Raw genomic sequence first — 14,716 nt, 5'->3', positions numbered from 1 at the left:
ATTTGATATTGAGATAAAAACGTCTGTATTGGACCTTTAAGGAAAGCTGTGTTCTTCCCAGCTTGTGTAAATGTTAGTTTCTCCTCATGGGCTCTCAGCTCAGGCCTAGCTTGTGTGTGTGCTGGTGTGAGTTGCTGGGGTAAACAAGCTGTTTTGCAGCAGCAGTGTGTGTGCTGTGATCAGGCCCTCTTTGTTTCCCCCTGCTCATGTTCAACCCCAGGCCCACACTGCGAGAGATCGACAGTGAATATGGACACATTCAAGAGGACTTTTTTGGGAGGAATGAGAGATATTTAGATATGACACATGTCATTTGGCACATAGAAAAATGTGATCTACAGAATTGATAGAAACAGGTCTTCCACTATGTGTGAAAAGAAACAGCATTATACATAATTAATCAGCTCCAATCAGGAATTGTTTTGTTCAGGGACCAATGTTGTAGGTTTTGAAAAGCAAATGAGCTTTTTATACAGAATGGTGTATTCCTCCTCCATGGAAGCACACTGGGATTGACTTTGATCAGAGTCAGTGGAGTGCAGCAGGAAGATTGTTTCAGGATTGGGGAGCTGGCGTGTTCATAGGATCCATTACGGAGACAGGGAAAAGGCAAATTGTTAATAAAACGCCAGGGGCTAGAGGAGCAATGCTGTGGTGTTGCTAGGCAACCCTTGCAGGAGGATAAGGAGGAGGACGCAGTCAGTGATGCAGGATAAAGATGATTGGTTGGAGATGACATCATCCCTTTTTTTCTCCAGAAGGCTCATTGCAGGATGTGTGCTGAGGAGTGTTTTCTAGAGTGTGAACCTGTGAGCTTTCCACTGAGCAGGGACAGGGTGTCGTTAGTTAAAGCTGCATAGGCTGAGGCAAGTGATGCCCCATACTAAAAATTAGCTGGCTGGAGAGGGTCTGTTCTAAAAATAGAGGCATAATTCATAACTCAGATACATCGGCCCTGGCCTGGCCAGTGTCTTTCCCACATACAGTACATGAATCCTCCTCGAAACGAGCATCTGCTGCTGTTTTTCCCATCTCTTCAAGTAGATCAATGGAAGCTTGCCATGCATGTTAGTAGTCTGTATATAGAGCTCTCATTCTGTTAGCAAACCACTCAAATAGGCTCCGATGACCTTATTCGTCTTGGAAAGGCCTTGTGGGAAGCAGCGCAACAGAGGGGTGGACAAGTGGAGGACTACGCCAACACTGAAGCTCATTAGATTTCCCCCAGTTGACTATCTGATGAATGACCCTATTAAAGAGTGTGTTTTCTCTTAGACCAGATTAGCTGTTGGCAAGGCCTGTGTGTGTATGATACTGTGGTGTCGTTTGTGTGTGTGTGCGTGCATGCATTTGTGTGTTTGTGTGTGTGTGTACTTTCATGTGTTTGTTTGTGCACACGTCCTTGCATTTGCATGCATGCGTGTGTGTGTGTGTGTCTGTCTGTTTGTGGTTTTTCTCAGGAAGGTGGTATCATGCTCTGAAAAGGCCTGTTGTTCACCAGGCAAGGTCAGAGCACTAGCAGACAGGCTAGATTAGTATTCCTGTCTCTGAGTCCCTGGCCCAGGTCCTGGGAGAGGTGGCCCAACGAGGGGGAGACCCGGCCTGGGAGAGTGCCTGTTCTGGGGGGAGAGGGTCTGTTTTGGGCAGAGGGGAGAGGGCCTGTTCTGGGGGGAGAGAGGAGAGGGGAGAGGGCCTGTTCTGGGGAGAGAGCGAAGGGGGCCTGTTCTCGGGGGAAGAGAAGAGGGGAGAGGGCCTGTTCTGGAGGGAGAGTGGAGAGTGCCTGTTCTGGGGGGAGAGGGTCTGTTTTGGGCAGAGGGGAGAGGGCCTGTTCTGGGGGGAGAGAGGAGAGTGGAGAGGGCCTGTTCTGGGGGGAGAGAGGAGAAGGGAGAGAGCCTGTTCTGGGGAGAGGGGAGAGGGCCTGTCCTGGCGAGAGGGGCGAGGGCCCTTTCTGGGGGGAGAATGGGGGAGAACAGAAGGCCAAATGTAGAACTAGTAGTTATTTTGGCAGTAGAACAGCAAAGACAGAGCTGCTACCGAATATAGACTTGTTGTGACTGATAGAGAAGGAAGGTAGATAAACAGGACTGGATGGAAGTTTACATGGATGCCAAACACTTGACTTGGAGTGGACTATTTAACCCTGTACATTACAATACATTGCATACTGTAGGTGTCAAAACATTTAGCCTTTGTGACCATATAAAACCAGTCAGTTTGTGACTCTCTCCTCTGTTGTTTGTGTGACAGATTACCAGAGGCTGATGACTGTGGCCGAGAGCATCACAGCCTTAATGTTCCCTTTCCAGTGGCAGCATGTCTATGTGCCCATCCTGCCCGCCTCACTGCTGCACTTCCTGGATGCCCCAGTGCCCTACCTGATGGGCCTGCACTCCAACGGAGAGGGTGACCGCACCAAACTAGAGCTGCCTCAGGAGGTAACCTATACACTTATGCACCTATGCATAAGTGTTTGCACACACATACGCACAGCTACTCATATACACACACACGCCACACACAAATTGAAATAGATTTTTGAGATTTGTGCATGGAATTGTTTCTCAAGGGTTGTTTACCTTGTTCATTTCTCTCCTCTCCCATCCTCCCTATTCCTTCTCTCCAAAAGGCTTTTTTAATTGGAAACATTCAGCTCTAGCTGAAACCATTTAGTTGGATTCCCTCAGCCCAGCCCTCTTTAAATGCAGCCTGTCAGAGCAATAACAAGTCATTTCTAATCAGATTGCAATGCGTGAATGGTGTTTGTGCTGAGAATACTAACAACGACTTCCCTCTGGACACTCCTGCCAACCCCATCTCCATCTGCAGTCTGATACACCCAACAAAGTGACGGCATGAAATTGGCTAATCTGTAGAGAGAATCACAGGGCCTTACAACACAGATTACAAACCATCCCTCGATCCCTAGCTCTCCAGGCTTGTTTTTGTCCTTCGTTTTGATTAACAGTCGTTTTTCCACCAGATTTAGACAAAGGAGGTGAATTTATTATCAATTTACTTAAATTATTGATTAATTACTTATATAACCCATTGATAAATGGTAAATGGTTGTCGTTAAACATTATTCATGCTTAATGATTGTTCTTAAATAAAATGGGTTTGTGTTTACTTCTTAATGATGGGTAGAGTGTTTCCTTTGTGAGGACAAACAGCCCTCATTAACCATGCTGTAGCTTACCCATGCCTTTACGGTTGATAAAAACATGTTGCTTTGCTACTGTACACAGCAATTCTGCTAAGGGCCCTTCAACACAGAGCCTGGAGGAAGGGTGCTGTGTGTGCAACAAGCTTTTACACATCTGGAGGAAGGGTGCTGTGTGTGCAACCAGCTTTTACACATCTGGAGGAAGGGTGCTGTGTGTGCAACCAGCTTTTACACATCTGGAGGAAGGGTGCTGTGTGTGCAACCAGCTTTTACACATCTGGAGGAAGGGTGCTGTTGCAACCAGCTTTTACACATCTGGAGGAAGGGTGCTGTGTGTGCAACCAGCTTTTACACATCTGGAGGAAGGGTGCTGTGTGTGCAACAAGCTTTTACACATCTGGAGGAAGGGTGCTGTTGCAACCAGCTTTTACACATCTGGAGGAAGGGTGCTGTTGCAACTAGCTTTTACACATCTGGAGCCGGTCCAATGGAAAGAGCTATGATGAATAAAAAGCCTGAGAATTTGTGAATTGAGGACCTATGTCAATCTCAATATTGCCTTATTCATCCATTTCTATATTTAAATCCTAATACTCTTAAGATGAAAGGCAGCAGATCAACAATGGAGGGCTTTTTCAAAAGAGTAGTTTGTCCCATTCAGAGTATCTGTTGACATTATATTACTTTCTTCAGTTAATCTCTTGAAGTCAACCACATCTTTTCTCCTTATGCCTCAATTGGTACTGCTCTGCGTTAAGCCACCTAGTGGAGCAAAGTGGGAATGGTTCTGCTATAACAAGAACATAACTATCACTCAGTTTGCTTCTCTCTGGTGTTCTCTGTTTCACCGACATGTTTACAATGACAGCTAAACAAGACCACCTGTCATTCCAGGCCAACTTGTGTTTCGTGGACATCGACAACCACTTCATTGAGCTGCCAGAGGACCTCCCTCTGTTCCCCAACAAGCTAGAGTTCATCCAGGAGATCTCCGAGGTGCTGTTGGCCTTCGGTGTGTCTCCAGAGGGGAACCCGCTCCACAGCCAGGGCCAGGCCAAACACTGGGGCTTCCGCTCCACCGACCTGGTCACGGACAGACGCAACGGCAACCTGGCCAGCTCCCCCCTCAACTCCTACCTGCTGAGGGAGAACGAGACCATCGCTAGACTGCAGGCCCTGGTCAAGAGGACTGGGGTCAGCCTGGAGAAGGTGAGAGCAGGGCCACAGTCATCCATTTGACTGGAACATATTATTCTAGATAGTCTGCATATACACTGAGTGTACAAAATATAACCATGTGAATCCAGGTAAAAGCCATGATCCCTTATTGATGTCACTTGTTAAATCCACTTCAATCAGTGTAGATGAAGGGGAGGAGATGGTTAAAGTATAAACAATGGTCCACCACCCAAAGGACATCCAGCCTAATCGACACAACTGTGGGAAGCATTGGAGTCAATATGGGTCAGCATCCCTGTGGAACACTTTTGACACCTTGTAGAGTCAACTCAATAATAGGAAGGTGTTCCTAATGTTTGGTATATTCAGTGTAGATTCATACAGATTAATACTGCATGTCTGTCACAGTCTTTTGAAAATGACTAAGGGGTTTGTAGAGCAAAGATACTGTGGTGGGAAAGGCAGTCTATGAGCTGCCCATGTAAGCTGCTGCCGGCTAGCTCAGAGTGTGCTGTGCTCAGCCCTGGTGACGGAGGAAGTCTGTTACATTGCTATCAACAGAAAATTGGCGCCCATACAGAACCTAATTGCCATCTGGTTTGAACACGACACAGAGGGCCGTTGGTAATAGATAGTAATGTTTCAGCAGAATCACATTACAGACCAGTGAATGAATGAATTAGCTTTTAACTCCCGAGAGGAGGTCTCTCCAACTCTCCATATCTGTAGGAGCCCAGAGTAAGCAGCTTATGGACTAGTAGGGGCTAGCATTAGCTTTCTCTGAAGAGATTGCCTGCCCTGGTAGTCTGGTTTTAGCTCCTCAATTCGTGGGTAAGGCTTCAGGTAGGGTCATTGTGGCCATGTCTCACATTAAGGTAACCACCTGATTTAGGATCAGTGGTGTAGAGCGATGAATTAGAGGAGGGCTCAGTAGGTCACATCCCTGCCATCTGATCTGGGCTTCGTAGCCATTACACATCTTCAAGTCTATGCGGACATGTATAGGTGACTCACTCATTGTGTCCTTTTGTCCTGCTCTTGCATGTTGAGATCTGCAACTGTGTAACCCTTTTATTGTAACAGAGGAATGTGTGTTTTCATTTTTTTTGTCAATAAATCAATACATCCTAGACTTCTTCCCCCATGCCCCTATCAGTGCTCCAGCAGACTGTGCTAACATGGAGATAAGAAACCCATTCCCTCTATTGCAGGAATAGGCAACTAGATTCAGCCGCGGGCCGATTTTTATCACAGCGAATGGTCGGGAGGCCGGAACATAATTAAAATCATTTGAACACTGCAAATTGACCACAACTAAGCCCAAACATTGATTGGATTTGATAATAACAATAATTTCATACCTTGATTACACGATCACATATTTCTATATTTTTTTTTCGTGGGAATATTGGTGACCCCTGTTGTCGACCCCTGTTGTCGACCCCTGTTGTCGACCCCTGCTCTATGGCTTTCTTAACTTCTGTCATCAAACCCCTCTTTTTCTTCTTCTTTTTCACTCTCTCTATTTTTCTGTGCTGTGGTTTCCTGACCCGCTGTGTTTCCTCCCCCTCTCCCTCTTCCAGTTGGATGTGAGGAAGGATGCCAGCAGCAACAAGGACCTGAAGGTGCAGTGTGATGAGGAGGAGCTGAAGATGCACCAGCTCAACATCCAGGTGCGAGAGGTCTTCGCCAACCGCTTCACCCAGATGTTCGCCGACTACGAGGTGTTTGTCATCCAGCCCAACCAGGACAAGGAGTCCTGGTTCAGCAACAGGGACCAGATGCAGAACTTTGACAAGGTGAGATCAGAGACTAGATTCCCTATATAGTCCACTACTTTTGATAAGGGGCCTTAGGCTATGGTCAAAAGTAGTGCACTATATAGTCTGCTATCAAGCAGACCACCATAGTCCCTGTGCACAAGAACACAAAGGCAACCTGCCTAAATGACTACAGACCCGTAGCACTCACGTCCGTAGCCATGAAGTGATTTGAAAGGCTAGTAATGGCTCACATCAACACCATTATCCTAGAAACCCTAGACCCACTATATTTTGCATACTGCCCAAACAGATCCACAGATGATGCAATCTCCACACTGCCCTTTCCCACCTGGACAAAAGGAACACCTATGTGAGAATGTTATTCATTGACTACAGCACAGCGTTCAACACCATAGTACCCTCAAAGCTCATCACTAAGCTAAGGAACCTTCGACTAAACACCTCCCTCTGCAACTGGATCCTGGACCTCCTGACGGGCCGCCCCCAGGTGGTGAGGGTAGGTAGCAACACATCTGCCACACTGATCCTCAACACTGGAGCTCCCCAGGGGTGCGTGCTCAGTCCCCTCCTGTACTCCCTGTTCGCCCACAACTGCATGGCCAGGCACGACTCCAACACCATCATTAAGTTTGCAGACGACACAACAGTGGTAGGACTGATCACCGACAATGACGAGACAGCAAATAGGGAGGAGGTCAGAGACCTGGCCGGGTCGTGCCAGAATACAACTTATCCCTCAACATAACCAAGACTAAGGAGATGATTGTGGACTACAGGAAAAGGAGCACCGAGCGCGCCCCCATTCTCACCGACGGGGCTGTAGTGGAGCAGATTGAGAGCTTCAAGTTCCTTGGTGTCCACATCAACAACAAACTAGAATGGTCCAAACACACCAAGACAGTCGTGAAGAGGGAACGACAAAGCCTATTCCCCCTCAGGAGACTAAAAAGATTTGGCATGGGACCCTCAAAAGGTTCTACAGCTGCAACTTCGAGAGCATCCTGACCAGTTGCATCACTGCCTGGTACGGCAATTGCTCGACCTCCAACTGCATGGCACTTCAGAGGGTAGTGCGTACGGCCCAGTCACAGGGGCAAAGCTGCCTGCCATCCAGGACCTCTACACCAGGCGGTGTCAGAGGAAGGCCTTAAAAATTGTCATAGACTGTTCTCTCTACTACCGAATGGCAAATGGTACCGGAGTTCCAAGTCTAGGACAAAAAGGCTTCTCAACGGTTTTACCCCCAAGCCATAAGACTCCTGAACAGGTAACCAAATGGTTACCCGGACTATTTGCATTGTGTGCCTCCCCCCAACCCCTCTTTTACACTGATGCTACTCTCTGTTGATCATATATGCATAGTCACTTTAACCATACCTACATGTACATACTGCCTCAATAAGCCTGACTAACCGGTGTCTGTATATAGCCTTGCTACTGTTATTTTCAAATGTCTTTTTACTGTTGCTTTATTTCTTTACTTACCTACACACACACACCTTTTTTTTGCGCTATTGGTTAGAGCCTGTAAGTAAGCATTTCACTGTAAGGTTGTTGTATTCGGCGCACATGACAAATAAACTTTGATTTGATTTGATTTAGGGAATAGGGTGCCATTTGGGATGCAGTCCCACTCCAGACTCTGAAACATTAATTTGAGTGGAAGTCTTCAATGCGCTTTAAAGCTTTTCATATTAATTGACCCCCAGGAGACCTCACTTCATTCTGTGATGTGATTCTTGTCGATTCCAGGCCTCCTTCCTCTCTGACCAGCCTGAGCCCTACCTGCCCTTCCTGTCCCGTTTCCTGGAGACTCAGATGTTCGCCTCCTTCATCGATAGTAAGATCCTTTGCCATGATGATGAGGACAAGGAACACACGTTGAGGGTGTTTGACTCCCGCGTGGACAAAATCCGCATGCTGAACGTGCGCACGCCCACCCTGCGCACCTCCATGTACCAGACCTGCACCAATATCGACGAGGCGGGTAAGAAAAGAGGAAACCCGTTTTCACACCTATACTAATAAGGGATCTTTGTCTCAGATGGTGAAAGATACTTGTATGTTTTCAAGACACACATGTCTCAAATCCTTCGCTAACAGACGTAACTGTTCTCGTTTTCAGACAAACTCCTTCAAAAGCGATATGAGAAAATTGATTTTGTCTCCCCTGAACCTCACTCCATTGGGTTAGAGATCTACAAGGCTCACCTTAGTAATAATCCATCCTTATTTCACCTTGGTGGCGGGTTATTGTTTGTGCTTGCAATGCATTATGGGAACAATATGATTACAGGGTCTTTCTTCTACTCTGTCTTTGGGAACAGTCAGTAGCACCTGGAATAATTCATGTCAAAATTAATTTAGCTGTTGAATTCTTTCCTCTCACAATAAATTCTTTCAAATTCCTCTCTGTAATTGTATGATTCATTGCATGCATACCAGTTATGTACTAACCTAATACATTAATTACACTGTTATCTACACCGTTGTAATAGTCTTAACTATGTAGCCTGCTGTCATTGGTGCTGATGATGTTGAGTGTTGGGTCTGGTTAGGGATGCAGAATTCCAATAACTTTAAAATAATTTTTTCCAGAAATCCAGGTTGGAAGATTCCGTGAAACAGAACAGAATAAGCAAGAAATCGTGAATCCTCCAACCAGGATTTCTGGAAAACCTGACAATTTTGATAAGCTTTAAAGGAATTTTGCAACCCTAGGTCAGGTGATGATAACTCACAGCATGGAGATGTGGCGGTGAGGAGTCAGAGATGAGATGTGGAGTGGTGGATCTATGTGACTCCTCAGTGCTATGACTCATAGGCACTCACAGAGTGGCTTAACAATGACATAAGACTGTTAAATCCTCTATGACGGTTGGTGCTAATGGATCTGCTGTGACAGTACCTCATCCTCCTCCCCTCTCCGTGTCACCCCAGAGAAGGCCATAGAGATGCGGGTGGTTAAGATCGACCACACGGCCCTGCATCCCCACCTGCTGGATATGAAGATTGGCCAGGGTCGCTACGAACACGGCTTCTTCCCCCGGCTGCAGTCTGACGTGCTCTCCACTGGACCCGTCAGCAACAAGTAAGTATCACACCTCCTCGAGAGACTAATTTACATACTTTGATTGATAATACTGACAAAATATGTTTGTTTTGTCTCTATCTTTGCTATTTGGCTTTTGTGTCTTTCTAAGTGAAGTTGTTTTGTTTGTATGTTAGATGGGCGAAGAGGAGTGCTCCAGCACAGTGGAGGAGGAAGGACAGACAGAAACAACACGCTGAACACCTTTACCTGGACAACGACCAGAGAGAGGTGAGAGGACATTAAGAAGCCCTAGAAATACAGGATTAACATTCCCAAACCATATTCACAGGGATTTTGTCTATCTGTTTTTATGTTATCGTTAGTTTCTTGTCGATTTCTTCCTCACTCTTCTTCATGGCTTGCGTTGTTCACTTCTAAATATCTAATTTAATTAAAGTCTTGTTTGTCCATTTTCTCTTTTACTCTCTATACCTCAATTATTTTCTCTTGACTTAACCTCTCTTTCTGTTTCTGTTTCTATCCCTCTGACACCTACTGTCTCCCTTACATCTACCTACTCTATTTCTCTCACACACTCTCTCTTTGGTGTCTCTCTCTCTCCCTCTCTCTCCGTCTCACACACACACGCTCCCAGCATGTGGAGTGTCTGTTCCCGGAGCTGCAGCTCCTGCTGTTTCTAGACTACTACTGGCTCTCGCAGTCCTTCAGGCCCTGTCTAAAGTCTGTGACTGTGGATGTGGTATGTGTTGGCAGTGGGTTGGGCCTGAGCCTCACACCACGTCCACATGGCCCCTCCCCCCATGTGGTCCTCACTCCCTCCTCCTCCTCCTAGCATCACAGCTTTACCTGATACTCCAGATCACTTTCCAGGGTTTCTTCTCAGGTTTAGGGTTTCACTTTAGGGTGCACTTAACTCCACATTAAGAAAGCAATATTTAGATTGATTTGACAGCATCCCAGAAAACCCATGGCGCTGACACGCCTCCCAGGATGGATGTTAAGGTCAGAAAGGTAAAAGAGAGAAACACATCGTCCATCATAAAATGACCTCAGTACAGGCAGCTCAGCTCATTATACAACTGACTCAGAGTTCCTCCCTCTCCCTCCTCTGGAATGATCAATCCCTCACTGTAGTAGTTACCAGAAATCTATCCACAGTATGCACTGTATACGTTCTGTGGTTGGTTGCCGAGTGGTGTGACCCTCTGTGTTTATGTGATGATGAACATTGAGCCAGATTGATTACTCTCCCTTGGTGTATAGCCTACCCTTCGGCCACTCCATGTGTGTCCTCTCTGACCCTGTCCTCTCTGACCCTGTCCTGTCTGACCCTGTCCTCTCTGTCTCATTACAGAAATACATCCAGGAGGCCAGGAACCTGGGCACTACCATCCGGCAGCCCAAGCTGTCCAACCTCTCCCCCTCCGTCATCGCTCAGACCAACTGGAAGTTTGTGGAGGGTCTGCTGAAGGAGTGCAGGAATAAGGTATGGTAACTACCAGTCGTCCTATATTACGATTGCAATAACCATTGCAGTAGACTATTGCAGTAGACTATCGCATGGATATTGAAATACGACACCTTCAGTGAGTCTCCATTAGTTTCAATGTCACTCAGAAGTATTCTGATGTCAATGACCGTTGCAGTAGACTATTACTTGGATATTGAGATCCAGCACCTGTAGTGTCAACCATCTGGCCTCCAGAGATAGTAATCTCCCTGTACGGTGATGTGTGTGTCCCTCCAGACCAAGCGCATGCTGGTTGAGAAGATGGGCAGGGAGGCGGTGGAGCTGGGACATGGGGAGGTCAGCATTACAGGCGTGGAGGAGAACACACTTATCGCCTCCCTCTGTGACCTGCTGGAGAGGATCTGGAGCCACGGGCTGCAGGTCAAACAGGTCAGCACACACACACACACAAGTATTATTTAAAAACAGTTTATATACACACTAAACACACATATATGCATTTAGGTGCATTCAATGTGCATTCATTCATTCCCGCATCTCCATCTTCATCTGACAGGGTAAATCTGCCTTGTGGTCCCACCTGCTCCATTATCAGGAGAGCAAAGAGAAGACGGATGCAGCACCAGCCGGTTTGGGTCCCCCAGGTAAGCCACTCGTTGAATCCTGAAATGTGATAAATGGACGGTGATGTAAAGCCATAGCCACATCCCTCTCTCTCCTCCCCACATCAGGACTCATCCACAACACAGAGAGACGCAAGTCTGACGCTGGCGCTGCCTTGCCCCCTCTCAAGGTATCCCTGATCAGGGACATGAGGTGAGTCTCCTCATCCATTCACCAGGTCTACCACAGTATCAGTGTCTTCAGATGCTCTGCCTACCGTATATACACTATTTGCCAAGTATCCTCGTGAATATCAATTTCAAGTCATATGGTCTTGAAATGATGGATGGTTGTAAGGGGAATGTTGCAAGTGATACTATACTATTCTGCCTGTGTTGATTGTCCCTTCTCTAGTGGCAGAAGTGGTTCAAATGTATGCCTTCGTACCTCTACGTAGTTTGAAAATAAACCATTTTGAATCAAGGTGAGATAATGATTGATTGATCATTCCTCAGAATGCAATGATTTCAAAGTGTTTTCACTGCCATCTTGTGGCCCACTGACAAAAAGCACTTTCAGTCTAAACAGAATATTATCAATGATTCAGGACCATATGTAGTGGAAAAATATGGACATCAGCCTCATAGCCATGCATCTCAAGCTTTGCAGCAGGCATAAACACTTGATTAGTCTGCTGCCTCAGTTTGTATGATGGCAATTTGCATATACTCCAGAATGTTAGGAAGAGTGATCAGATGAATTGCAATTAATTGCAAAGTCCCTCTTTGCCATGCAAATGAACTGAATTGCCAAAAACATTTCCACTGCATTTCAGCCCTGCCACAAAAGGACCAGCTGACATCATGTCAGTGATTCTCTCGTTAACACAGGTGTGAGTGTTGACGAGGACAAGGCTGGAGATCACGCTGTCATGCTGATTGAGTTTGAATAACAGACTGGAAGCTTCAAAAGGAGGGTGGTGCTTTTTAATCATTGTTCTTCCTCTGTCAACCATGGTTACCTGCAAGGAAACACGTGCCGTCATCATTGCTTTGCACAAAAAGGGCTTCACAGGCAAGGATATTGCTGCCAGTAAGATTGCACCTAAAACAACCATTTATCGGATCATCAAGAACTTCAAGGAGAGCGGTTCAATTGCTGTGAAGAAGGCTTCAGGGCGCCCAAGAAAGTCCAGCAGCGCCAGGACCGTCTCCTAAAGTTGATTCAGCTGCTGGATCGGGGCACCACCAGTACAGAGCTTGGTCAGGAATGGCAGCAGGCAGGTGTGAGTGCATCTGCACGCACAGTGAAGCGAAGACTTTTGGAGGATGGCCTGGTGTCAAGAAGGGCATCAAAGATGCCACTTCTCTCCAGGAAAAACATCAAGGACAGACTGATATTCTGCTAAATGTACAGGGATTGGACTGCTGAGGACTGGGGTAATGTCATTTTCTCTGATGAATCCCCTTTCCGATTGCATCCGGAAAAAAGCTTGTCCAGAGAAGACAAGGTGAGCTCTACCATCAGTCCTGTGTCATGCCAACAGTAAAGCATCCTGAGACCATTCATGTGTGGGGTTGTTTCTCAGCCAAGGGAATGGGCTCACTCACAATTTTGCCTAAGAACATAGCCATGAATAAAGAATGGTACCAACATGCTCCTCCGAGAGCAACTTCTCCCCATCCAGGAACAGTTTAGTGACAAACAATGCCTTTTCCAGCATGATGGAACACCTTGCCATTAGGCAAAAGTGATATCTAAGTGGCTCGGGGAACAAAACATCGATATTTTGGGTCCATGGCCAGGAAACTCCCCAGACCTTAATCACATTGAGAACATGTGGTCAATTCTCAAGAGGCGGGTGGACAAACAAAAACCCACAAATTCTGACAAACTCCAAGCATTGATTATGCAAGAATGGGCTGCCATCAGTCAGGATGTGGCCCAGAAGTTAATTGACAACATGCCAGGGCGGATTGCAGAGGTCTTGAAAAAGAAGGGTCATCACTGCAAATATTGACTCTTTCCATCAACTTCATGTAGTTGTCAATAAAAGCCTTTGACACTTATGAAATGCTTGTAATTATACTTCAGTATCTGACAAAAATATCTAAAAACACTGAAGCAGCAAACTTTGTGGAAATTAATATTTGTGTCATTCTCAACACTTTTGGCCATGAATGTACTCAATGCTTAGCCTTCCGTCTTTGTGTTCTATTTGATTAGACTTGACCTACATTCCTCAAGACCTTCATGTTTGGCCCCTCATGTCTGGTCCAAATGCTATACCAGCAGTGTTGATTTTTACATGTAAATCTTGGTGGCAAATTCCCCAAAATGTTTTTAGATGCATGCCAGCAAAGCCACTACACAACACAACACTAAACAATACATGAATTGCACTATAACGGTGAAAAACGCTGCCCACAAACTGTTAGGGCCTACATAAAGCTGTCCCAACAGCAGAGCTTTCTTTTCAGCACCGTGGAGTGAATCCTTACCACTGCTACACCTGGCAATCAGCGGAGCCTTGTCTGGCAGCAGACAAGGGGGCGACGAGCAGATAAGAGGCAATCTGTAATTTCGATTAAGACATTAATGAGCGAGCTAGGATGGATGTAGTCAATATAACTAGCACTTTTGAAATGTACCGCGACAGAATTTAGAACATGGGCTGTTCTTACAGTATTCTCCCTGTAAACCAAGTCAGAGCCGTAGGATAAATAAAGGGGGCATATGAGCTGACAATGAAAGCTCTTACAATATTCAATGATTATATTTCTCTTAAACAGGCTATAGGCTACGTGAGCACCACCAAGTTAGAACAGTAGGCTAAAGTATGAGGGGGAAAGGGACCAAATTTTTAGGGTAAGGCACATGGGCTACTAACAGCTTACTTAACAACATACACTTTGTGTTACTTTCTCAGCTACAGTATACATATCTTCCTGACATATTACATAATTTATGCAGCAGCATAAAATACATTTTTGGACTGACCTTGATGTGCTGTGTTCACTTGAACAGGAAGGTGGTGCAGCGGTCCCTGTAGGCAAATTTTGTCATCAAACTTTGTCATTAAAGTCTGTCATTCTCTGGATTTATGGTACTTTCAAGACAACTGGGAACTCGGGGGGGGGGGGGGGAACAAGGTTGAATCAAAAACAAGGTTGACATCGGTTATCTTCAGGTCGAAGCTCTAAAGAGAAGCCAGAGTTCCCGACTTGGAATTCCAAGTTGGATTACCAATCAAAACGTATTTTCACAGTCGGAGCTCGTTTATTTCAGATTTCCCAGTTGTCTTGAATATACTGAAGTCTGAGATGTCCTTGTTCCTAGTTTCCAGTTGTTTTGAACACGGCGGAAATCATGCTGGACTGACAGCATGAATGTTTATATTTTTAAGCTTGGAAAAGAGACCCTGAAACCCATACATATCACACACACACTCCACTGAATAG

The 14,716-nt window shown here is 45.9% G+C and overlaps 1 protein-coding gene across 4 annotated transcripts in view; it reads left to right on the top strand.

Annotated features, from left to right (window-relative positions):
- LOC109895216 (DENN domain-containing protein 5A-like) overlaps positions 1 to 14,716 on the top strand; it is a 46,338-nt gene that overhangs the window by 19,143 nt on the left and 12,479 nt on the right. For 2 of the 4 annotated variants that reach the window (XM_031831165.1, XM_031831164.1), the window contains 11 exons: positions 2,248 to 2,435; positions 4,058 to 4,372; positions 5,926 to 6,141; positions 7,879 to 8,113; positions 8,252 to 8,341; positions 9,067 to 9,217; positions 9,355 to 9,448; positions 10,536 to 10,667; positions 10,929 to 11,081; positions 11,209 to 11,296; positions 11,384 to 11,468. In XM_031831165.1, coding sequence (XP_031687025.1) covers positions 2,248 to 2,435; positions 4,058 to 4,372; positions 5,926 to 6,141; positions 7,879 to 8,113; positions 8,252 to 8,341; positions 9,067 to 9,217; positions 9,355 to 9,448; positions 10,536 to 10,667; positions 10,929 to 11,081; positions 11,209 to 11,296; positions 11,384 to 11,468 — 1,747 coding nt within the window. The remainder of the gene's footprint in view (positions 1 to 2,247; positions 2,436 to 4,057; positions 4,373 to 5,925; positions 6,142 to 7,878; positions 8,114 to 8,251; positions 8,342 to 9,066; positions 9,218 to 9,354; positions 9,449 to 10,535; positions 10,668 to 10,928; positions 11,082 to 11,208; positions 11,297 to 11,383; positions 11,469 to 14,716) is intronic. The other 2 variants (XM_031831167.1, XM_031831166.1) reach the window with 1 other exon arrangement.

The sequence above is a fragment of the Oncorhynchus kisutch genome, linkage group LG8 (assembly GCF_002021735.2).
Source record: "Oncorhynchus kisutch isolate 150728-3 linkage group LG8, Okis_V2, whole genome shotgun sequence".
Lineage (NCBI taxonomy): Eukaryota > Metazoa > Chordata > Actinopteri > Salmoniformes > Salmonidae > Oncorhynchus > Oncorhynchus kisutch.
This window is presented reverse-complemented; position numbering and strand designations above follow the sequence as displayed.